This window comes from Antechinus flavipes, chromosome 1 (genome assembly GCF_016432865.1).
Source record: "Antechinus flavipes isolate AdamAnt ecotype Samford, QLD, Australia chromosome 1, AdamAnt_v2, whole genome shotgun sequence".
NCBI lineage: Eukaryota > Metazoa > Chordata > Mammalia > Dasyuromorphia > Dasyuridae > Antechinus > Antechinus flavipes.
Window position 1 is genome coordinate 236,129,554 of NC_067398.1, and position 26,652 is coordinate 236,156,205.

The 26,652-nt window shown below is 32.6% G+C and overlaps 1 protein-coding gene across 2 annotated transcripts in view; it reads right to left on the bottom strand.

The window, feature by feature from the left end:
* SHC3 (SHC adaptor protein 3) overlaps positions 1-26,652 on the bottom strand; it is a 159,984-nt gene that overhangs the window by 107,752 nt on the left and 25,580 nt on the right. For both annotated transcript variants that reach the window (XM_051998154.1, XM_051998146.1), the window contains exon 2: positions 6,729-6,799. In XM_051998154.1, the coding sequence (XP_051854114.1) occupies positions 6,729-6,799 (71 nt within the window). The remainder of the gene's footprint in view (positions 1-6,728; positions 6,800-26,652) is intronic.

Consider the following 26,652-nt stretch of genomic DNA (forward strand, 5'->3'; position numbering starts at 1 on the left):
GTACAGAAATGGAAATCAAGGCCATCAGGTTCAGAAATAGCAAAAGAAAACAATAGATCAAAGAGGTCTGGCAGTGTTTTTACAACTATCTGAAATCTAAGTATCCTCCTGAGGAAGATCACTTATTGGTATTTGGAAAGCTAGAAATCCACTTCTGGGGAATCAATTTAAAAGGATATAGTATTCTGCCCAGATTTAAGGAAAAGGGTCAGGAAAAATGTTAGATCCACAAGCTATTAGTTTCCTGTTGAATGCTCCAGATATATTTTTACATCCACAGTGAAGAGAAAATCCTGGAGATAAGTCAACTCAGTAGTTCACGGGCTGTTGGGATTTTTTTTTAAGCTAAGAAGTTGGAGGAAATTAACTAGGTTGAATAAATGAATACAGAAACAGATTAAGTGTCTAGAAGAAGCTCAAAAACTATCAGTATTACAAGAACTTCCTGTTTTGTGTTGTGCGCTTGCTTTTTGATACAAGATACAAGATGAGTCCTATTTTTGTCCTGATTCACTTTTTGTAATAAATATATTTATGTTCAAAATATCTAGTGATTGCTTTGGTTGCTAGCAATAAGCTGGCCTTAACCTAAAAGCAAACTAAATTTAGAGGTACTCAAAAAGCTAGAGAGGGATCTTTTATATTTAAATCTTTATAAAGATGCTTTTATTGTTCAATTTCTAACCCAGTCCATCTGTGCTCAATTAACAATTACTGCAATTTCAACAATGAAGCAATATAGTATGGCTGAGTACTAATCAATAGTCACACAAACTGATGAGAGATGATAATCAACAAATCTGAGGTATCTAGGCACTCAATCTGAATGATTCAGAACCAGACCTAGAATTTATTTCTTCCTATTTATTTCTAGAAAAGCAACACTTCATCTTCAAAGCTCAGCAAATATCAAGTGATTCATTCTTAGGAATAAATGTAAAAAGGAATCAGAGAATGAAAACAAATTACCTAAGGTTCATTGGTTAAATGGTTTGAATCTGCAGATATTATACTTAATTTTTTTTTCTCCATGGAACTGGATAGATTGTGCTACTATGATCCCTATGATGGATCACTTTACTTAATGCCTGGTTTGATCAAGAAAACAGCTATTGTAGGGTCACATGATCAAGAAGAGAAAGAATTAGATATTTTCTCCATCTCACCATCTCTCAAAACTTTTCTAAATTAGAACTCTGCACAAGGGAAAACTATTTCAGCTGCCTCCACAGTTTAAGTCGATATCAAGACCCTATTAAGATAAGAATTTGTTGCATTAACAGCAAAGACTAATTTCTAACATGTTCACTAAGCACTCTCATCTTAACTCTCAGTCAAGGGGACTTAAAATGAATGATCAGCTTACAACAAAATTCAACTTTGCCTCCCTAACACTTACACCACAGAGATGGAGCAATAGAAAAGAAGGAAATTTCCCTGTGATGGAAATGTGGCAGTGCTCTATGCTCCAACAATGTTCAGTCAGTAAACTGGAAAATGAAGCAGTTTGTGGGGCTCCACAACATTTGAGGGAAAGAGGCCTGGCATCCACAGAGACTGAGAGTGATATAAAGTGAATTTCCTGGCATGGAAAGAGGTTAAAACATCTTTGAAGCTCCACTATCAAAGAGAAAGGGTTAGAAAGTGGATCAAAAAGGAAATATAAGGGGAAAAGACTGAAATTTCCATAGATCTCAGGAGGAAGAAAGTTCAGTTAAAGAACTTGAGCATATAGAAACTGGAAAATGAATGGATGCCCATCAATTGAAGAATGGCTGGGTAAATTGTGGTATATGAATGTTATGGAATATTATTGTTCTGTAAGAAATGACCAGCAGGATGAATACAGAGAGGACTGGAGAGACTTACATGAACTGATGCTAAGTGAAATGAGCAGAACCAGGTCTCTTTGTCAAAGAAATCCACTTCCATCAAAATATGTCCTCATACAATATTGTATGTATTGTACAATATTGTATGAGGACATATTTTGATGGAAGTGGATTTCTTTGACAAAGAGACCTGAGTTTCAATTGATAAATGATGGACAAAAGCAGCTACACCCAAAGAAAGAACACTGGGAAACGAATGTGAACTATCTGCATTTTTGTTTTTCTTCCCGGGTTATTTATACCTTCTGAATCCAATTCTCCCTATGCAACAAGAGAACTGTTCGGTTCTGCAAACATATATTGTATCTAGGATATACTGCAACATATCCAACATATAAAGGACTACTTGCCATCTAGGGGAGGGGGTGGAGGGAGGGAGGGAAAAAAAAATCGGAACAGAAACGAGTGTCAATATAAAGTAATTATTAAATAAAAATTAAAAAAAAAAGAACTTGAGCATAAGCATATACACCAACAAGGAAGATATTGATAGCAATAAGGAATATGGCCTCCAGGAAATCTAAATGAATCCAAACATCTTTGAATGAATATTGCAAGTCAATGGAAAATAAAGCAGGATCAAATTAGGCAGAGGATGTCATGGAAGAAAGTATAGAAGCACGGCAGAAATCCTGAATGATTCAATAGGAAAATAAGAATTATGAAAAAAAAATCCATGGCCCTCACAGCAGAAATAATCAGAAGAATAGGGAAAAAATGAATACATGATGGCAAATCCCACCTGAAAGAGAGAGAGAGACAGGCAGAGAGGGAGGAGGAAGAATAGAGAGAGAGACATAAAGAGAGACACAGAAAGAGAAGCAGAGAGAGAGGCAGAAAGACAGAGACAGAGACAGGATGGGGGGAGGGAGGAGCAAGAGAGAGAGTCTAAGAAAAAATGAACCTAGAAAAAATTTAATGGCAAATGGCCAAAAAAAAAAAAAAAAACTATCATGAAGAAAGCAAAATGTTGTAATAAAAGAGACAAGCAAAAGGGATGGAAAAATTCCTACCACTTCTCTATTTTCTATAGGAATTAATATTTTTAAGAGTGAAGCACAACATAAAAGGTGGAAGAAGGCAAAAAAAAAACTCTATAAGGTAATAATAGTATGCTGTTTAGACATATAAATCAAAATAGATACCTTAGAAGTTTTAATTCCAAGAGAAATGCAAAAATTTTAAAGAAATTAATAAGTATAAGGAATATGAATCAAAAAAGCAATCAAGTAAAAGCAATGCATGCTGCCAGACAAAGCAAATACAAACATTCATAAGATAAATGGAGATAAACAAGCAAATATCAATATGCTGAAAGGAATATAGATAAAAAATAATAATAATAACTTCAATATTAAGCATATATGGTCAAAATGCCTTAATATCTAAATTCATAAAGGAAAAATTACCTGATTTACCAGAAGATATTGACAATAAAACAATAGTGGCGGGAGATTTTAATGTCTCCCTTTCAGTTTTGGACAAATCTAAGAGAAGGACAATCAAAGAGAAAATATAGCCTCAGAGACTGCATTGAGAACATAATCATCTGTGAACAAAAAGTCATACACTAATTCTTCCTCTACTGTAGTTTTGGATTACAGAATTTTCATGTTATAATAATTTACCCATTGATGTCATTTTCTTTCTCAGTTAAGTCATCTCAAAATAAAAAGCATGGGTCCTCCATTGGTGACTGGGAAACTATGAGAACACCATCATTCTCCAGAATCCATTTACACATTCTCTTGTGGAACTGATGTATAATACTGATAAACTTCTCAAGACAACCAAATTTTGTCATGATCTTCCACAAAACTTCATGATCGAGAATCTCAAAGGCCTTGGTCAGATCAATAAATGTTGTGTACAAAGATCTGTTTTGCTCCTGGCATTTCTCCCACAGTTGTCAGGTAGCAAACACTGTATTGACCATTCTTCAGTCCTTTCTGAATCTGCATTGGCTCTCGGGAAGATGACCATCCTCCAGAAGAAGGATCAGATTCTTAAGGAGGAGTCGGGTAACAATCTTACCAGCAATGACTAAAAGAAATCCTCTTAGTCTCTGTAAAAGACAACCTTTTTTGGTCTCTGAGGCTGAGATCCAACAAAGTATGAATTGATTCTCTGCTACTTGTACTAATTTTGACGTAAAATTAGCACAAACAAAACACAGATTCTCCACCAACCAAAACCACATCATCCAAATGTGGAATCACTGATTACAGCAAATGGAGAAGTTTTGTATACTGTGGATAAGTTCACTTAACTGGACAGTATACGTTCCATGGATGTACACATAGATGACAGGGTTGATAAACACATTTTCAGAGTTAGCTTGGTGTTTAGCAGACTCTGAAAGAAATAAGAAACATTATACTGCCTATAAAATTGATAGTCTAAAGACCTTTTTGCTGACCTCATTGTTGAATGCCTGTGAAACCTAAACAGTATACCAACACCATGCCAGGAAACTGAATCACTTTTATTTGAATTGTCTTAGGAAAAATCTGAAGACCACTTGGCAAGATAAGATACTGGACACAAAGGTCCTTTACTAAAATCTTAAGCAGTTCAAAACTGAACTATAGAGAATTCAACTATGACGGACTAACCATATTATTCAAATGTCATTGTTTGCCTAAAAGATTATTTTAAGGAGAACTTGCACAAGGGAAGTACTCACATGGTGGTCAGAAGAAGAGATACAAGGGCACTCTTAAGGTCTCTCTAAAGAACTTTGGTATCTCTTGTGTGACAAGGGATATACTGGCAAGGACCACTCATTATGGTGTTCCTAAATCAAAGAAAGTTCTGTGCTCTACAAGTGAAGCAGAATTGCAGTACCTCAAAAGACATGTGACATGCACAAATTTAAAGACATTTCCATTCCAAATGTTCATATGGACTATTTGTTCCCAACATGTAGAGAGTTCCAAGCTCATATTAATCTGGTCAGTAACAGTCAGAAATGCTATATCTGGACTCCAACATAATGATGTCATTTTGATCCTCTTCAAGAATGAAGGACAGCAATCAACCAACCAATTGGGGATACTGGGGCCATGCTGGATTCAACATGATACTATTAGAGATGGATCTCTGTGCTATGCTATGATAGGGTTTCAAAATAATTCAGATTTAGACTCTGTTTAGCTCATGCTAGTAGTATAAGACTGAACCATGTAAGATGCTTCAAAGTTGTTGATCAGATGTATAAGAACTGCTTCAAAGGCTCTAAGGTCCCTTGTACACCATTCTCTGCATCAGTTCCATTCCAGGGAATCTTTGTAGGATTCTGAGAATCCCTTTGTGGATTGCTGGGTGATGTAGGAGACTCTAGTCATGATCCTCTTTATCTTCTAGAAAAGTGGTACATCTGTAAACCCTGATTAAGTATTTGGGGGAATCTGAGATCCATTATAATATAAGACACTACAATTTTTCCACCTATTCTTTGTATGTAAAAAAATTGTCTTTGTCCAATTATTTCCTGTAAATGATTGCCAAATATAACCAAAATAAGAAACATACTTCATAATCAGTAAAACAAGAGGAAATTTAAGCATACATGTAATTTTTAAAAGCAAAAATCTCATTAAAACCAAAAAGATCTTAGCAACTATTTTAAAACAATGTAATAAAAAAAACCTGTGTTCAGATCTCTCGTCTAGTACAGCCAACAGTGATCTCTCTGAACTTCAGGTTTTGCCTTAGTAAAGTGGGGCTAATAATCCCTACAGTACCTATACCTATCTCATGAGAAGCAGTATGGCATCGAAGATGGTAAGGACAATCTGGATTCAAGTCCTTCCCTAACACAGAGTGATCATGTGATCCTAGACAGATGATTCAATCCTTCAGCACCCCAAGCAACTCATTAACTCATTAAAACTACATATTGACTATTTATATTGGTACAAGGAATTTCCTTGCTGAGGGCTCTCTATACCTATGAAACCATAAATATGGATTTCTTTTCCACCCCAAAAAGAACCTATATCTCACAAAGTTGTGAAGAAGTTGAAAGGATTTTGCATTAAACGATTTGCTTTGCTTTGCAAAATTTAAAGATTATCTTCATGTTTTGCTGGTCAGAAAATTTCAGGCAGAAATTGATTCAAATCCTACCGCTGTCACTCACTAACCATACCTTATGTAAGGAAAAGCAGTGAAAAGACAATAAATGTATTATGACAAATTTCCGACACAAAAATCCATGTAATGGGCACTCCTTTCATCAGTACAGATCACAACTTAATCAGTGTTTTTTGCTCTTTTACAATTCTTATCAATGTCCTTTCTTGGATTTTTCCATAGAAAATTTACCTAGCCTTCCTCTAGGTATTTTCTAATTTCATGTATCAATAAAACACAAATTACAGTAAGTAATAATTTTTCAAGAAACCTAATTCTATAAGTAGCAAAAAATTATTCATTTAAAATATTCTCTCAGTTTTATGTTGCAAATTTCCTCAAGAAAGGAGAGTATTTATTCAGTATTTTGTAATCCTGCAAAGCCATACTTTTCCTTACGTATACGCCACCCTGACTTATAAATTGAAAAATCTTAAACATTATTACCTGGAGTGTTGCCCCTCTTAAAAATGTGAACAAAGGGAGAAATAGAGGAAAATGAACATTTTGACTTCTTTTTCTCTACTTAAAATGTACTGTATAAATGAAAACGACAATACTGTAATAATACTTTTAATGTCTCCTACACTGCTATGGATCAGACCTACTAGGTAATATCAGAAATTTCTAGGCACGGAAATAATTATCTTCCAAAATTTAAAAAATAAAACAAAGAAGGCAATTTTTAAGAAGTCTTACCTTGTAATCTGAGTTCTTGTACTAAAGTCAAGAGATCTCATTGAGCGTAAAACTTCTAAGCAGCCCAAATACTGAAAAAGAAAAGATAAAATGTAAATGGAAAATATTGAAAATTTTTTAAAAAGAAAAATGCATTAGTAAAATCATGCCAACTAAAGTGATTATATACATTTCTTAAATATTATTTTGATGACATATTTTCCTTATTATAGAACTTATGACACTTTTTTTATTATTGTCTTAATTGTTGTTGAGTCAGTTTCAGTCATGTTCAACTCTTCCTGGCCCTGTTTGGTGATATAGAACTCTGACACTTAGTAGAGCTGTGACTCTTAGTCAATAAATATGTATTAAGTATTTGCTCTATATCAAACATTGTGCTGAGTTCTGGGCACACAAAGGAAGCTAACAGACTTTCAAACTTACTTTCAAAGAGATCATGTTCAAATGAAGGAAATAAAATATAATATATAAATGAAATGCAAATATACAAACAGAATTTTTATAGGATAAATTGAACATAATCAGCAGATTGAAGCCTTAAGGGGAAATCAAGAAAGTCTTATTATCGAAGTATTTTAGCTGGGACTTGAAAATAAGGAGGCAGAGAAGAGGCAGGAGAGCATTCCAGGATTAGAAAACAGTCACATCCCCAAATAAGTTCACTTGACCTAGTGAACTTCAGAAGTCCAAATTTTACCCCATGGCCATCTATTTGTTTTCATCTTCATGGGAGAATCAATTCTATTTTCTATACTGACCTACTACATAAAACATTATCCTCTTCACAATTTTCTATTGAAAATTACTCACCCTATACATATACTTGCTCTCAATCTCTAATCTCCCATCCCAGCTTTTTAAAAATTGATAAAGGAGTGTTTGCCCTTTGGCTTTATTTGGACCTATCCTGTTCTTTTGCTTTTTTGAGGATTCCTGCCTTCATGAGTCTTTCCTTTTATTACCATGTTCCCACTTTTATTTGCAGATCTCCTGACAGTAAAGTGATGATCACAGAAAGGTGTCACAAGTATGCAAGGCATGATAAGGAGCAAAGGGAGACAGATTATTGGTAAATTGGAATATCAAAGTCCAATTCTCACTTTTTTTCTATTCCAGGACCTCTAGGCAACTTACTGAACAGAACAATTTCAATCACATAGTACCCAGAGAACCCTTTCAGATAGCTGGGTAGGGTTGGAAAGAGAGAATTTTAGTATAGGAGTCTTTACCAATGAGGGAAAATGAAATCTGAAATCTGGCATGCTAACACTGTCTTATTTCATATCAGCGTAGTGAGAACTAAACTAAGTATAAGCAATGAAATATAAGTAATGTAAATATAAGAAATGAAAGCCCTTCTCCAATCTTTTATATTCTCTAGGCCAGAAGTATCAAAATCAAATAAAATTTGGGCCACTAATTGATATCTAAGAATGTCTATGTGCACATATTGTAGTTTTAAAATGTAATGTTATATATGTTTTGTTTTCTTTTTATCTTTTTTTGTCAAGTATTTCCCAATTATATTTTAATCTGATTCTAGCAACAAAGATTCAGCAGGCTGAATCTTTGAAATCTCTGCTTTAGGCAACCCTATTATGGGAAAAATATATGTGATCCTTAAACTTACTGTCTGCAGAGTCTTCCTTCCTATTCCTGGACAATGATGTACTAACATGCATATGCTAATATATCAATAACATTTGGATTTCTAGATCACAACTTAAAATGATAAAATGTAGGAATCTACAGAGATATAGCACATCTAACAAAGGCTGATAAGAATTCATTTGCTACAGTGAAACTAAGGGAGAAAAGGAAAGGGAGAAGGGGAATGATGCAAATTATTTGCCATAAAAAAGAAGCAAAAAAAAAAAAAACTTTTACTGTAGAGGGGAAGAGGTGGAAAGAGGAGGAGTAAATAAACCCTACTTTCATCAGAATTGGCTCAAATAGGAAATAACATACATACTTCATAGGAGTATAGAAATCCATCTTACTTTGCAGGAAAATAGGAGGAGAATGGGATATGGGAAGTAGGGTAAGGTAATAAAAGAGAGGGCATATTGGGGGAGGTAGTGATTAGTACCAAAATACTTTTGAGGAAGAACAGGGTGAAAGGAGAGAGAGAATAAATGGGGGGAGGGAATACAATTACTAATAGTAATTGTAAAAAAAAAAATTGAAGCAAGTTTCTCTGATAGAATATTATTGTTCTCTGGAAAATGATGAGCCAAATGCTCTCAGGAAAAAAATAACCTGGAAAGTCCTCCATGAACAAAGTGAAATATACCATATACAAAGTAATAGCAATATTGTGAGATGACCAGCTGTAAATGACTTTGTTATTCTAAGTAGTACGATCATCCACGAATATTCTGAAGGACTTATAATGAAAAATCCTATCCATACCCAGAGAAGAAACTGATCTAGTCTGAATATAGATTGAAGCATTCTCTATTACTTTTTCTCTCTCTCTTTATTTTTAGCTTTATTTTTCTGGAGGATTTTTATTTTCATTAGGGTGGGAGATCTATATTTTCTTTCACAACTTGACTTATGGAAACATTTTGCATAACTTCACATGTAGTTTCTTAATTGTGGGTGGTGATAAGGTAGAGAACCTAGAACTCAAAAATCTTAAAAACAAATGTAAAAAAATTGTTTTGAATATAACTGGGGAAAATATTAAATAAATTTTTAAAAAATGTATTTGCCAGGTATCATGCTAATCTAAATTATATGGGGTTTAAAATAAAAAAGATGAGGGATAGGAAAAACTGCTTATGTGTATCCCCTAAATTAGATACTATTAAAAAGTATCCATAAAGAAGGATAAAGAATAGTAGTTGAGAAATCTGTCTCACAGGATACATGATCCAAAAATAAGGTAAAAAAGAAAAATCCAGGGGTTCAAATGTCTACACACAAAAGTCCAAAGGTAGACAACCAACAAGAAGAACTAGTGGGCTTAAAAGAAGATAAATTAGCCCTTGTGTATCTCTGAGACTGATGGGTTGTTTTATGGGAGAAATATACCTTTTTTGAGTTGATGTGACAAGTTACTACTGCTTAAATAGATCTATGACAAAGGAGATTTAAAAACCTAGATTGTATTGGGTCAGGTTGAGAGGTGGATAGAGACAACCTGAAACCTTACTGGAGTTTCTGAGAAGTTTTCATGGAGAAAGTTATGTCAGAGTAAAAGAGAAATAAATTATTTTACATATTAGAGTCCTGTTTCTGTTTTTGGGGTGGAAGTGATAGGAACCTTGTAAGGAAGAAACCATTCCATTTTAAGGGTTTGTGGTAGAGGAAAAAATTTCCAGGCTTTGTGTGACATTCACTCTAGGTTTTGAGAAAGCAGATTTCAAAAGCTTCAGAGGAAAAGCATAGTAGAGAGATTACATTTTAGACTATGAAAGTTATAGTGGATAAATCCCTAATTCTATGATTTCTTTAATGTCATAAAAACTGAATAAATTTAAACAGAAGCATAATCTCATACATTCACTCCAAAGGTAAACCAAGTTAAATTATAGATTAAACTACATTTAGAAGGTTCACAATGATTGAAAGGAAAGATTTACATGTCATCAAGATATCTCAAGGATCAGAAACAATTGGGATATTTTCTCTGGCTTCTTATTACAGAAACGTTTGAGGCCTTAAGTAAACTTTCACATCCAGTTGGATAGGTTTCAGTCAGCTCAAGAATCTACTAATCAGGAGACATAGCCCTAACCTGCCCGTCTCATAATAAAAATTAATGAAAGGAAATCAAAGATTAAAAATGATTATCAGTTGAAACACATTACTGAACTATGTGTCTCTGCACAGGTAATACTTCCTTCAAGAGAAAAGAGATGGGAATATTAAAATGATGTATTCATATCCAGAGAAGGAAAGCATGATAGAGAATATTTGGATTTAGGTCCAAGAAGAATAAACACAAATGATTTTGTCATTTGAATATACCACAGACCACCTGATAGAAAGAAGAAATAAGGAAAGAGCCAGGAGAATAAATCACAAGATTGGCACATTTGCCTTTGTGATAATTCCATTCTTCAAAATCTGGAGTAATTAATGATAAGTTCTACCCAATATTTGATCCTCACTAACAAAGAAGAACCTGTTTCTGGGGTGGAAGTGATAGGTACCTTGTAGGGAAGAAACCACTCCATTTTAAGAGTTTGTAGTAGAGGAAAAAAATTCCAGGCTTTGTGTGACATTCACTCTAGGTTTTGAGAAGGCAGATTTCAAAAGCTTCAGAGGAAAAGTGATAGTAACATATAAACAGAAAATGTTGCAGGGGAAGTCAGGTCAGAACAAATAGGAAGCATCTAAAAATTAATTCTGTAAACAATTTTCAGATGAAGAAATTAAAGCCATTTTTAGTCATATGAAAAAAAGTGCTCTAAAAGAGGGAGTCCTCAAACTTTTTAAATAGGAGGCCAGTTCACTGTCCCTCAGACTGTTAGAGGGCCTGACTATAGTAAAAACAAAAACTTTGTTTTGTGGGCCTTTAAATAAAGAAATTTCATAGCCCTGGGTGAGGGGGATAATCATCCTCAGCTGCTGCATCTGGCCTGTGGGATGTAGTTTGAGGACCCCTCTCGAAAAATGGAAATTAAGACAACTCTGATGTATCACTTCATACATCTCAGATTGGCCAAAATGACAGGCAAAGGTAATGATAAATGTTGGAGGGGATGTGGGAAAACTGAATATTAATACATTGTTGGTGAAGCTATGAAATGATCCAACCATTCTGGAAAGAAGTTTGAAACTATGCCCAAAGGGCTATAAAACTGTACATATCCTTTGATCCAGCAGTCTCTATCTGTATCCCAAAGACATCATAAACAAAGAGGAAAGGACCCACATGTGCAAAAAATGATTGTAGCATACTCTTTTCATAGTGGTAAGAAACTAGAACTGAGTGGATGCCCATCAGCTGGGAAATGTCTGAATAAATTATGGTATATGCATGTAATAGAATATTGCTGTGCTATAAAAAATGATGAGCAGGATAATTTCAAAAAAGCTTGGAAAGACTTACATAAACTAACGCTAAGTGAAGTAAACTGAACCAAGAGAATATTGTACACAGTAACAACAAATTTATGTGATCAATTGTGATAGACTTGGATCTTTTCAGCAATGAGGGGATTCAAGGTAATTCCAATATACTTGGGATAGAAAGTGCCATCCGCATCCAGAAAGAGAACTATAGAGACTGAATGTGGATCAAAGCATAGTATTTTCATCATTTTGTTATTGTTGTTATTATTTGTTTGCTTGGGTTTTTTTCTTTTCCTTCTTATGGTTTTTCCCCTTTTCATCTGATTTTTCTTGCATAGCATGGTGAATATGGAAATATGTTTATAAGAATTGCACATTTAACTTATATTAGATTGCTTATTGTCTTGGGGAGTGGACAGTGGGGTAGGGAGGGAGAAAAATTGGAACACAGATTTTGCAAAGATGAATGTTGAAAACTATCTTTGTAGGTACTGGGAAAAATAAAATACTATTGGAAAAAATAATTATGAAGATTCAACGAGAAACAATTCCAGTAAAGAGGAAAACTGGGATTTTGAAGAGGTCAATGAGGATGCAAAAGAAACTCACCACCCAAATTTGATTTAAAATAATGTCAATGAGCATTTATTAAATGCTAATTATGGACCAAATATACTAAGTACTATGACTACAAATACAAGCCAAAGTTTACTTTGTAATTGGAGAAAACAACTCATTAAAGGAAACTAAAATAAGGGAGGAGAAAATATATCCACATGGAGGTATCATGGCCAAATCTGAAGAAGTAAGGATGACTGATTTAGGTCCTTCTACAAAATGCAAGTTCCAGAAAGAACTTACATTTGGAAGAAGAAAGCTTAAGAAGTGAGAAAAGAAAGCAACTAATGCATGATGGAAAAGTTTAGAGGGCAAGGCATAATTTGGACCTTTCCTCAAGATGGATGTTCCAGGAGGAACTTACCAAACAGAAAAGAGGATCTCAGAGGTAGAGGATATTTAAAATTATTTTAAATGGAATAAATTCCCAGTGACATAAGAGAAATAAAGGAATATGGCACAGTTCTATAAAAATTGTCGAGTACTAAAGCTCTTAGTAGAGGTTGGCAAGGCAAGCTAAAAACAACAAAAAGGGTGTATTTGTCTATATTGAGAGGAGAAAAAAAGATGCAAGATCTTTGCTTCAGGTGAATGAGATGATAACTGACAAAAATGATAAAGCAGAAATTTTCAACTCTTTTGTTTTCTCTACAAAAGAATGACTTTTACATTATGAGTGACTGAACAAAAATGACTAACAGGGAGTTGACATCCATCTAAGTCAGAGAAAGAAAGAAAATACCTGGCCACCATTGATGAATTCTAGTCAACTGGTCAGATGAAGTCCATCTTTGGTGTATGAAAATACTGCTAACCTAATGTCAGTAACATTTAAAAGATCATGGAAAATAGAAACATACCATGAATTTGGAGAACAAATTTTGCTCTGATTTAAGCCAGAAAGCTTGACTCTAATTCCTTTTTTAAAAAAATATAATAGATCATTAAAGAGATTATTGACAAACATCTATGAAGAGAGGGGAAAATTACAAAGAGCCAGCATTATTTTATCAAGAACAGGTCATACCAGACTATATTTCCCCTTTTTGATAGCATTACTAAAACAGTAGGTAAGAGGAAGGCTGTGAATGTAATTTACCTACATTTAATAAAGCTACATACATGAAATAAGATTATATCTTTAGGAATTATTACTGGAGAATGCCAATCTTTAATACATTCATTCATGGGGTAGGAGGCAGAAATGAGACAAACGATTTTTTTTTAAGAGAAAATCATTACAAATCTTAAGTAACTCTAGAGGTGAACAATGAATAGTAACACCTTGTAACCTCACAGCAAAAACAGTGGCTTCAGGAGAGTTGAAAAGACAAAAATAAGGAAAGATTTTTAAAAGGTGAATGAAAGTAGAAGGTCTCAATCCAATATGGTTGTTAGAGATCCCACTAAGAAGCACTTCCTTGGAATACAAGCTATGTATTTGTAATGAAAGATAGACATGTTAGAATGGATCAAATCTGGAGCAAGTTGATACATAGTGGGACCACTTCTTTGGAGACAATTTTATTAATCTATGTACAACTTCTTTTCTCAGGGTAAAGAAATTTGAAGCTCCTGAAATAACTGGATCAGGAATGGTGAAAGGATATGGATCCAGGTATGGAAAATGGGATGGAGAATGATCATGTGAAGGGTAGGAGATAGAAATGGACCAGAGAGTATAACTGAAAAGTCAGGGAAATTTCTATTATAAGCAACATTTCTACCTTTATTGATGCCTTCTTTAACTGATGTTTCCAAGAGGGAGGTAAAACATAAAGGAAAAAAAAAGAGTAAGGTAGCAAAATGCACAAATGAGATCTAATAAATTGGTTAGAAAAGGGGACTCAAATTTGGTTTATTAGATGTTTTTATTCCACATGAAACTTAGAGATTAAAGGGGGAATATATTTGAATGAAAGAAAGAACCAAAGTTCAAATTCTACAAAAAGGGATTCAAATTAATGTAAAGAATAAGATATAAACACCTTTGGAAAAAAAGTAAATAACAATAATAAATATAAAAACCTAGAGGGAGAAAAAAGATTTTAAACTGTTTAAATGAGAAGATAAAAGGAGAAGAATTAGATTGCTAAACTAAAGGAAGAAAAATAGGTTAATAATAAAACTCCAGAACTAAGATAAGGGGTAAACATTAGAGAATAAGACAGATTCTATGAAAAAAAGGATTGCATCAAAGTAAATTAAACAAAATCTGAGGGAAGATATTGACTTAAAAGAGGAAAGAGACCCAAAAAACTTAATATGATATTGTAATTTAAGTTAAATATGACATTGTACTTTTTCAGAAATTGATCATGCATTAAGACACCAAAAATTGCAAATAAATGCAAAATAATAGGAACACTAAACACACTTAAAGGGTATGTTTGGTATTTCTTACATGGCAATAAAAATAGTATATGGGGGAAAGGAAGACACAAAACTAAAAGACTTCATAATGAAATTCTAAATAATGAGTGGATCAAAAGATAAATGGTAGAAACAAGTAACAATTATGTGAAAAATAATTATAATGATAAGACAAGATACCAACATTTCTAAAATAGAATTAAAAAGGGGCAGCTAGATGGTGCAGTGGCTAGAACACTAGCCCTCAAGTCAGTAGTACCTTAATTCAAATCTGGCCTCAGACATTTTAAAACTTACTAGTTTTTTGATCCTAGGCAAGTCAGCCCCAGTTGATTTACCAAAAATAAATAAAATGTAACTAAAGCAATCCTCAAAAGCAAAAAGTTATATTCATTAAAATATGCATTAATAAAATAATAGTAGACTAAATTGATAGAAAACAATAGAACAAACATCTTTTAAAAGAAAAATATGGCCTTAATATCTAAACTAAGGAAGCTTTTTAAAAAGAGAATCATAAATCAATATGATTATATATACCAATATAATAGCAATTCAAGCATTTTAAGCAAAATTCTAGCAAAATATAAAGCTATTTATCCATCATAAGCAAGTTAAATTTGAATCAAAATGAAAACACTAGGAAAACAATGTAATAATATTTTTTAAAAATCCAACACCACATGATACCTCAACATATGCATAAAATTCTTTGGAAAAAATATGATACATTTATATTAATGCATAAATAAAAAACTAAGTTTATGCTTTTAAACAATCTATAAAGTATAGGCATAGAACAGGGATTGGCAAATTACAGCCTTTGGGCCAAATTTATCTGCTGCCTCTTTTTTAACAACCCATAAGATAAAAATTATTTTTACATTTTCAAATGGTTTGGAAAAAAGCAAAATAGGACTATTTTATGACATGAGAAAATTATATGAAATTCAAATTTATATGTTCACAAATAAAAGTTATATTGAAACACAATACATCCATTCATTTACATATTGTCTACTACTGCTTTCATATTGCAAAGAGTATGTGGCTCTCCCATAACTTCACATTAGGGCTTGGTGCACCAAATTATAGTAATGTAGTTATAACTTGCCAGAATTTCCAGTGTCATAAGTATCACCACACTACAGTATTTTTAAAAAATTATTACCTTGTGTTTATCATGCCAAAAAAAAAGAGAGAAGAAGAAGAGAAAAATAATTTAATTGTGATATTTTAAGCTCATGGCCAAGAATAAAATGTTTTTGAAGAAAAATCATCCTTATCCACTATTATAAAACACTGAATGGCTTTAGGAATTAACTTTTGAAACAACCTTAATAGTATTTCTTAAGAAATTCAAACTAATATTACAAGGCAAAATTGTACTTATGTGGGAAGTATATACAGAAAATCAATTAATGACAACTAACTTTGAGTCTCAAGCTTTATATGACATTCTGCCCCATGCTGTCAAAAGCTTTAAAAATGAGATCTCTATTCCCATAAGATTTTGTTTACATTTCCCATGTAAATCACTTATTATATATCCAAACTCAAACACAGTTCCAAAAGCATTTTCAGACTGCTCTGCAAGAAATTTCCATATTTCAAAAGCCATTTAACAACTAAATTAAGACACTAACCTTTCTTCAGTTAGAAGTGATTTATCTTCAGAGTAATGACATACTAAAAGACAAATATCAAAGACAGAATCTAATATAATTCTACAGATGCCTTCCAAGCAATAAATATGCTCATTTAAAATAATAGGTTTTGAATATGGAAATACATTTTAAAGTATCGGATATGTATAACCCATATCAGATTGCTTGCTGTCTTAGAGAGAGGGGAGGTAAGAAAAGGAGAAAAAAAAAATTGGAATACAAAATCTTATATAAATGAAAGTAGAAAACTATCTTTACATGTATTTGGAAAAATAAAATACTATTGAGAAAATTTTTTTAAATAAAATCACATACTTATGGAGTTATATTAATATTTAGTCATGCCTATCTACATGAACAAAAAAACTTTTAAGATAAAATTTTTAAATTATAAATCAGTATTAACAGATGAACATTGTTCATCAATTTTGATAATAAGAAAAACTTTCCCCAAAATTCCATTCTTCTCATTGGTAATAGAATCATATTAACAAAAAAGGTACTTTATTATTATTGCTATTACTATTATTAATATAGTTTCATTTCATCAAGAAAAATTGTGCAAAGTTGTTTTTTCTAAGTACCTAAATAATATCCTTGATTTTGCCTCTTGACCCTCAAAGTCTATCTGTTTACTATCTACTATGAATAGAAGATAAAATTTTTTGTTTGTTTGTTTTTAATTAATCTGTCCTTCCCACGTCACTCCAGTAGATTGTTAGCCATGTCCAAAGATGCTATATCTCTCCATTTTAAGTTTACTCACTACTTTTCTGTCAGGAGGTGAGGGCATATTTCATCATCACTTGTTAAATACATAATATTCTCAGCTACTGTAGCCTCCTCCTCAAACTGGATGTTTGCTTCTAGAACACTGATTTTAAGAATGATACTCAGACCAGTCATGTTCATTCCTGAGACTCTCTGTTAAGTGCAACATATGCTGATAGAGTACATAAGCTGCCTCACCCTAAAAAGTAACTCTGTATCTGAACATCTCATACTGGAAGTATATGCCATCCCTGAAGTTCCTTTCTCCTCCTAGAATTCCATTTCAAGGAATGCAATTCATTCTTTTCTGCACTCCACTCTTTACTTTGTAGACTTTCTTTACTAAGCCCTTGTACTTCTACCCTCCCTTTCCAGCTTCCTTTTCTATATTCTTCCCCCATTAGATTGTAAGGTCCTTGAGAATAGCGACTTTATGTTTTTAGTTGTATTCTCAAAACTTAGCACAGGAATTGCAAAATAGGAAGCAAATAGGAATTGCTTTTAAAATGCTTGTCAATTTGACTTCTCATTGTATTAGAGTTCTAAAGTTAGCTGACTAACTTTTATTCCTCAGCTCCTCACTTCCCACTTCATCCACAAAAATTTTATAATTTTATAACACCTATTTTCTTCCACCGGAACCTGCATGAGATGTAATTTTCCTTTATGTATTATATCAGCTCTCTTTCTCTGTGTTTTTATATGTCTCTCTCTGTGTCTATCTCTTTCTCTCTGTGTTTCTCTGTCTCTCTCTCTCTCTCTTTCTCTCTCTCTGTCTCTCTGTGTGTCTGTCTCTCTGTCTTTCTGTCTGTCTGTCTGTCTCTCTCTCTGTGTGTGTGTGTCTCTCTCTATTCTCTTCTCTTCTCTCCTAATTGATGCCTTTGACCTTGATTTTCTGGATCTGTTCTGATGTCTCCTAGAAGAGAGAAGATAAGAGTTCACCATCCATCTTCATAGCTGTAACAGATGGTTTCAGAGGAGAAAAGGTAGCCCTCACTCACTTAAATCCAATTAATTGCAAGTCATATCATTACCTTCCAGATGCCACGGTCCTCTTCAAGAGCAAAGGACAAACAACAACAACAAAAGGAAGTATAGAGACAGGGTCAAATTATTTATGAAAAATCACCACATCATCTACCACCCCAACTTCTTTTTATATGACTCCGAAAAAGTAAGGAGCAGCCCATCCTTCCAATTGAGAACTGACGAAACCATGCTACTGAATTTGCAGAATGTTTGAAAGGAATAGTACTTTTTCCCTCACTTTTTTGTTTAAGAATTAGCTCAGGTGGCCTAGCTGTACCTGATCTAAAATTATATTATAAAGCAGCAGTCACCAAAACCATTTGGTATTGGCTAAGAAATAGATTAAGTGGATCAGTGGAAAAGGTTAGGTTCACAAGACAGAATAGTCAACTATAGCAATCTAATGTTTGACAAACCCAAAGCCCCTAACTTCTGGGAAAAGAATTCATTATTTGATAAAAACTGCTGGGATAATTGGAAATTAGTATGGCAGAAATTAGGCATGGACCCACACTTAACACCATATACCAAGATAAGATCAAAATGGGTCCATGACCTAGGCATAAAGAACAAGATTATAAATAAATTAGAGGAACATAGAATAGTTTATCTCTCAGACTTGTGGAGGAGAAAGAAGTTTGTGACCAAAGATGAACTAGAGACCATTACTGATCACAAAATAGAAAATTTTGATTACATCAAATTAAAAAGCCTTTGTACAAACAAAACTAATGCAAACAAGATTAGAAGGGAAGCAACAAACTGGGAAAACATCTTCACAGTTAAAGGTTCTGATAAAGGCCTCATTTCCAAAATATATAGAGAACTGACTCAAATTTATAAGAAATCAAGCCATTCTCCAATTGATAAATGGTCAAAGGATATGAACAGACAATTTTCAGAGGATGAAATTGAAACTATTACCACTCATATGAAAGAGTGTTCCAAATCACTATTGATCAGAGAAATGCAAATTAAGACAACTCTGAGATACCACTACACACCTGTCAGATTGGCTAAGATGACAGGAAAAAATAATGATGAATGTTGGAGGGGATGCAGGAAAACTGGGACACTAATGCATTGTTGGTGGAGTTGTGAACGAATCCAACCATTCTGGAGAGCAATCTGGAATTATGCCCAAAAAATTATCAAATTGTACATACCCTTTGATCCAGCAGTGTTTCTATTGGGCTTATATCCCAAAGAAATACTAAAGAAAGGAAAGGGACCTGTATGTGCCAAAATGTTTGTAGCAGCCCTATTTGTAGTGGCTAGAAACTGGAAAATGAATGGATGCCCATCAATTGGAGAATGGCTGGGTAAATTGTGGTATATGAATGTTATGGAATATTATTGTTCTATAAGGAATAACCAACAGGATGAATACAGAGAGGACTGGCGAGACTTACATGAACTGATGCTAAGTGAAATGAGCAGAACCAGGAGATCATTATACACTTCGACAACGATATTGTATGAGGACATATTTTGATGGAAGTGGATTTCTTTGACAAAGAGACCTAACTGAGTTTCAAATGATAAATGACGGACAAAAGCAGCTACACCCAAAGAAAGAACACTGGGAAACGAATGTGAACTATCTGCATTTTTGTTTTTCTTCCCGGGTTATTTATACCTTCTGAATCCAATTCTCCCTATGCAACAAGAGAACTGTTCGGTTCTGCAAACATATATTGTATCTAGGATATACTGCAACATATCCAACATATAAAGGACTGCTTGCCATCTAGGGGAGGGAGTGGAGAGAGGGAGGGGGAAAAAATCAGAACAGAAACGAGTGCAAGGGATAATGTTGTTAAAAAAAAAAATTACCCTGGCATGGATTCTGTCAATATAAAGCAATTATTAAATAAAAATTAAAAAAACAAAACAAAACAAAAAAAAAATAATAATTTAAAAAAAAAGAATTAGCTCAAAACTCATCTCTCTCTTTTAAGCTAGTAGATAACCACTTTTCCCTTTGGGAAAGGATGAAACTCTCTACAAATCAGGGCTTACTTTATTGCTTTGGTGATCATCTAGTTAATATTGTAAGTTAAAATTATGTTATAGATACATTTTTCACCTAGAAAGCTGAATAGAAAACATTTACCCGCATGCCTTTGTTTAAATTCCTCACATTTCCTCAGAAACTTTATGAATGAAAAGGGCTTAAATCTAAAGCAGAACATCCAACTCTGCTTCTGCCTGTCCACCACCCTTCACTTGAGTTTTTGGCAAATGCACTCCTTGAAAGGAAACATACAACCTCTTTAATAGTTTCTTGTGGAAAACCTCCTTATGCAATGTTACATGTGAAAACTAAAATAATTTCATTAATTCAAAAAATCTCTGTGGTTTAAATTTTAAATTTATCATTTTTTAAAATATAGTTTTATTATTTTCAAGTTCAGAAAACTGAATACAAATATAATTTTTGCCCAGCAGAGGTCACTGTGACCTTCTCCCTCTTATAGTACAGCACAGTCAAACATTTTAGTCTCAGGACCCCTTTAGAATTTTAAAAATCATTGAGGGACCACAAAGAGCCTTTATTTATGTGGGCTATAACTATAAATGTGGGTTATATGAGAAATTAAAGATGACATTTTTTAAATTTATTAATTCATCCCCAAAATTATAATAAGTCCATTACATGTTAAATATTTTTAGGAAAAATAAAAGATATTTTCTAAAATAAATTTTAAAAAATCTTTATGAGCAGAGTAATATTATTATAATTTTTACAAATACAAATTGCAAAATGCTTTTGTACTATGAATGTAAATGTCATATATTTGTTCTAGGATAAAATGAGATTCGGAATATTTATTCAGCATTTTGAATATTACTGCATCCTTGTGTTTGCTGCCAAATACTCACATTAAAAGATCTTCTTCAATGATCAATTGATGTGAATATCACACAAATAAAAGCAAAATAAAAAGTCTGGCCATATCTGTAGATTCATTTATTTATTTGTAAGATAAAAGTACAATTCTACAAATTAAATTAACTTAGTCTTCATCCCTGAAACTAAATCTTTAATCTATAGGTCATGTAACCTATGAAAAAATCCACTGTTCAATTATGAGAGAATGGTAATTAAAAAGATAAATAACATCTTAATATTTTCAAGAAAATAATTTTCTTGCCAACCCTCTAAACGGGTGTAAGGGACTTTTAAGAGTCCGTGGATTACACTTGAATACCACTGCCTTAATGAATGGAAAAAAAAAAACTCATAAGTCTCTCATATAAAGTGACTTATTTACTTAAAAATAAAAAGAATTTAGCATGTGATAATTTTAGTTTAGGATGAAAGTTCCAATCCTGTATGGCTTCCTTTTTCTGCAAATCGGGGGGGAAAAAATAATAGAATTAAAAAAAAAAAAAAAAGAAAAGAAAAGAAATCTTAAAAGTACAAATTGTAAATCAAATTTATGAAATATTTTGAGAACTTAATCTATTGATTATCCAGACAATTATTTCCCAGTCAATTAATTTAATCCAAATATTCATAAATTTTCATTTCCTCTCCTATAAAAAATTGGTAATCTATATGGTAATATCCAGCTAGAAAATTCAATCAAAGATTCTATTATCCATATTTAAAAGAAAAGGCTATTATATATACAGAATTTAAAATGTTGTCATATAAATAGATGGAATCCATTTGTAATTAGCTTATTTTTATAAATAATAACAATTGAAAATTTCCCTTAAATAAGTTTTAAATGTCCCGTTAAAATTATGAGTTTATCACTAATTATCTTGACAACATGCCTCAGATAGTAGATAGGTGATAGATGGATAGACAGATAAATGTGAGAAAGAAGGACAGAGACAGAGAAACAGTAAAAGAGATCAAGACAGAGACAGAGAAAAAAATTGATTGCATACAGGTAATCTTTAGTCAAAATTCTGAATTCAGCACTAACAAAGTACAAATTAGTTTTCTGTATGCTCTATTCTTCTAACTAATTTAAAATTCAATAACCAAGTTATAACATGTTATTTACTGTACCAGGCAGTTAAATGGCACAGTGAATAGAGTGTTGGACCTAGAATGAGAAAATCTAATCTTCCTGAGTTCAACTCTGGCTTCAAACACTTTAAATTTGTGTGACCCTGAACAAATCATTTAACTCTGTTTCCTGGTACGTAAAATATGTAAGTTTCCTCATATGTAAAATAAACTGGAGAAGAAAATAGCAAAACACTCCAATATCTTTCCCAAGAAAATCCCAAATGAGGTCATAAAGATTTGGACACAACTAAATAACAATTCTACATCCAATCTATAATTCTTTATCGGGACATATAGATTGAATAAAGATATTGTGAGTGAGGAATAACAAGTGAACCAACATGATAGAGACAGAGTTCATATAGGGGAATTTAAGACTAGAAGGTACAAAAGAGGTTAGAATTTTAATAGCAGAATAGAGGAGTTTATATTTAATCCTAAGGGCAATAAGGAGCTTTAATAGATTGGGATAGTGACATGATTTTTCAGATTTATGCATAAGAAAAATCACTTTTCTTGCTGTATGGAGATTGGATGGAATAAACATGAATAATTGATTAAAATTAAAACCTATTAACCATATATCTCTCCTCCCTTTTTCAATCAAATCCCTAAAAAAAAATCCATTTATATTTATTTTTTCTATTTCTTTTTCTCCTAGGCACTTCTCAGAAACTTGCAATGTGGCTTCCAACTTCAATGTGATTAAAAATATTTTCTTTAAATAAGACAGAGAGAAAAGAAAAGGAGAAAGAAAAAGAAGGAGGAAGAATAGAAGGAGGAGGAAGAAGAAAAGGAAAAGGAGGAGGAGGAAAAGGAGGAAAAGGAAAAGGAGGTGGAGGAAGAGGAGGAAGAGGAAGAAGAGAAAAAGAAGAAGAGAGAGAGGGAGAGGAGGAGGAAGAGGAAGAGAAAGAGGAGAAGGAGGGAGGAGAGAAGGAGGAGGAGGGAAAAAAGTAGGAAACAGAGAAGGAAGAGGAGGAGGAAAAGAAAGAGGTAGAGGAGAAGAAAAGAAAAGAACCCTGTAGCTAAAGACATATGATCTGGGTTCTAGCATTGAACCTCCATGAAATTTTTTTCAGTATCTTTAATCCATGTGAAAGCACATTTTTTAAAAAATAAATTTTAGTTTCTCTAGAAATATTAATAATATTTTTACCAGCTTCATACATTTTTCCAGATATTTCTCATGGAAGCATGAGAACAAAGACTAACTGGAATAAGAGTGATAACCAATCTTAATTTTTGTCTAGAAATAATTCCCCAAAAGAAAAATGGGAAAACATTATAAAAATGTAAAATAGATCATTTTGATTATATTAAATTAAAACAAACCAATACAGTCAAGATTAGAAGGGAAGCAGAAAGTTGGGAGAGGAGGGGAATTTTACAGCCAGTGTTTCTGAGAAAGGCCTCATTTCTAAAAATATAGAAAACTGACTCAAATTTATAAGCCATTCTACAATTGATAAATGGTCAAAGGATATGAACAATAATTTTCAAATGGAAAAAATTAAAGCTATATCTAGTCACAAGAAAAATGCTCCAAATCACTACTGATTAGAGAAATGGAGATTAAGATAACTCTGAGATATCACTCACACCTATCAGATTGGCTAAAATGACAGAAAAAAATAATATAAAGATTAGAGGGGATATATTAAAACTAGAACATTAATGGAATGCATTGCTGGTGGAGTTGTGAAATGATTCAGCCATTCTGGAGAGCAGTTTGGAACTATGCTCAAAAAATTATCAAACCGTGCATACTCTTTGATCCGGCAGTGTTTCTACTGAGCTTATATCCCAAAGAGATCTTAAAGGAGGAAAAGGGATCCACATGTGCAAAAATGTTTGTGGCAGCCCTTTTTGTAATGGCTAGAAACTGGAAACTGAGTGGATGCTCATCAATTGAAGAATGGTTGAATAAGTTATGGTATATGAACATAATGGAATAATATTGTGTTATAGGAAATAATGAGCAGGTGGTTTCAGAAAAGCCTGGAAAGATTTACATGAACTGACAGTGAGTGAAGTGAATAGAACCAAGAGAACATTGTACATAGTAACAAGATTATATGATAATCAACTATGAGGGACTTAGCTCTTTTCAACCACAAGGGGATTCAAGGCAGTTCCAGGAAACTTGAGATGGAAAGACCCATCCATCTCCAGAGAGTGAACTATGTAATTTGAATGTGGATCAAAACATAGTATTTTCATCTTTATTGTTGTTTGCTTGCTTGTTTTTTTCTTTCTTGTATTTTATTTTTCCCTTTTGATCTGATTTTTCTTGCACAGCATGACAAATATGGAAATGTATTTAGAAGAATCACATATGTTCAACTTATATTGAATTATTTGCAGTCGAGGGGGAGGAAGTGAAGGGAGAATATTTGGAACACAAGGTTTTGCAAAGATGAATGTTGAAAACTATCTTTGCATGTATTTGGAAAAACAAAAAATTATTATTGAAAAAAAATTCTTCCTCACTTGAAATAATAAATATCATAATTCATTCAGTTAGTATGTCTTCTCTTTTGAAATTCTAGATTAAGATACCAATAAAAGAAAGAAATTCTCAAAGGGAGATTGTTTGGAAAGGAAAGTCATGGGTAAGGATATTTCTGAAATGTTAACCCCAAACTATATTTTAATATATTATTATCTTTTCTCATTCAAGATTCTTATTGTTACCTGAAATCTTGGGACAGAGAGTTATGGTAGTAGGTATGGGATACTATGCCACCTTGGATAGAGTTCTCTCCAAACTAGACGTAAATTATTGTTAAATTTAATAAAACTGTTTCTGGCAGATTTGAACCTAAATCACACAGTACATTACAAGAGTGATTTTTTTTCCTTTGACAGAGTTTGTATTTAATGCGTTTACAATTCTCCTTAGAACTCTAACATTTCTTAATTCTAAGTTTTATACTCACAAAGAATTTTTACTAGATTTGTTTGTTTGATTGAATTTTTTTTTAATTTCCTTTCCAAAAGTTCATACTTTTCATTAGTAGTGGAAATCTTTTCTAAAATATGTAGCTTTTCTAAACTAAGAGCAAGTAAAGTTAAGCATGGACTTATTTGTTTTAAAATATTTGTTTTTGGTTTTGGGTGGTTTTTGTTTTTGTTTTTACATGTTTTATAATCAGTTTTTAAATTTTCTTTCTTCCCTAAAGTCCTATGAGAATTCCTAATATTTGTGTGAAGGTGTTCCTAAATCATCAAAGGTTATATCAAAAGTACTTAATCTCTGGAAGGTTTTACCAGGCTAAAAAGGCTTCTGTCCTGGCCACTGGTTGTATGTATGCTCATCAGGAGTCAGCTTAGCTATATACAAAAATACTCGTCAAGAGAATGTTGGTCACCAGATGATTTTTTTTCTTTTTTGCCTATAGCTATTCATGAAAACCATCTGTTTAAAGACCACCACTCCTGAAATAACAGTTATAATCATGGATTTTTGAAGTATTTAAGCAAACTCATTCAATTCTTATTTTGGGTATTGTACTTGAAAGTAATAAAATTGTGTTTACTTTTTAAAAATTTTATAATTCTGATATTTCACAGTAAAACTTTAACTGTTACAATCAAAAACTATTACCAAAACAGTAAATTAATCAACTATGATCAAATTATTAAAAAAAAAAAAACAAGTCAAGTGTGGAAATTTATATCTTTTCCCTAAAGATCTCAAGTGTGCTAAAGACAAACATATCTTTCTATTTAAGTTTTCACCAGGTTTGTTTTTTTTGTTTTGGGGAAAAGGAGTTGAGTTCTCCCTTTTCATTCTTTTGCATCAGTACATATCTGATCTAGAAATTGAACATTTGAAAAATATCCTGCTGCTTCTATATTCTTTACAAAATACAGAATGAATATCATATAGAGAATCTGAGTTTTATTGGATACAGTTGTTTTCTAATGTCTCCTAGATCCTTCCAGTATGACTTTAGAAAGCACAACCAAATTGTCTCCTAATGCTTTTAGCAAATGAACCATAAACCTGTATGTTTAGAAATCTGAATTCACTTGAAAAAAATTATCCAGTGCAAATTTAATTTATGTTAAACAGTTTTCCATTGTTATAATGTTCTGAAAGTTTTTGTTGAATTAATTTAAAATTTTTTCAATACTATATTTTGTCTGATGAATATTGTTAAATTCTTATAAGAAAAAACTATAGATTGAATTACTATCTTTAAGAAAATCTATTTTTACATAGGGCTTTATAATAAAAGAAATTAGATTATTTTTAAATTTGATCTCAATCAGAACTTTGATTTTTTTTAACAGATGGAACATAAGCTCTTATTAGTAACACTAATAGCTCTGTAACAGTGTCACGCATTATTTTAATATATTGAAGTACTCTCATATACATATCATTTTAAGTCTG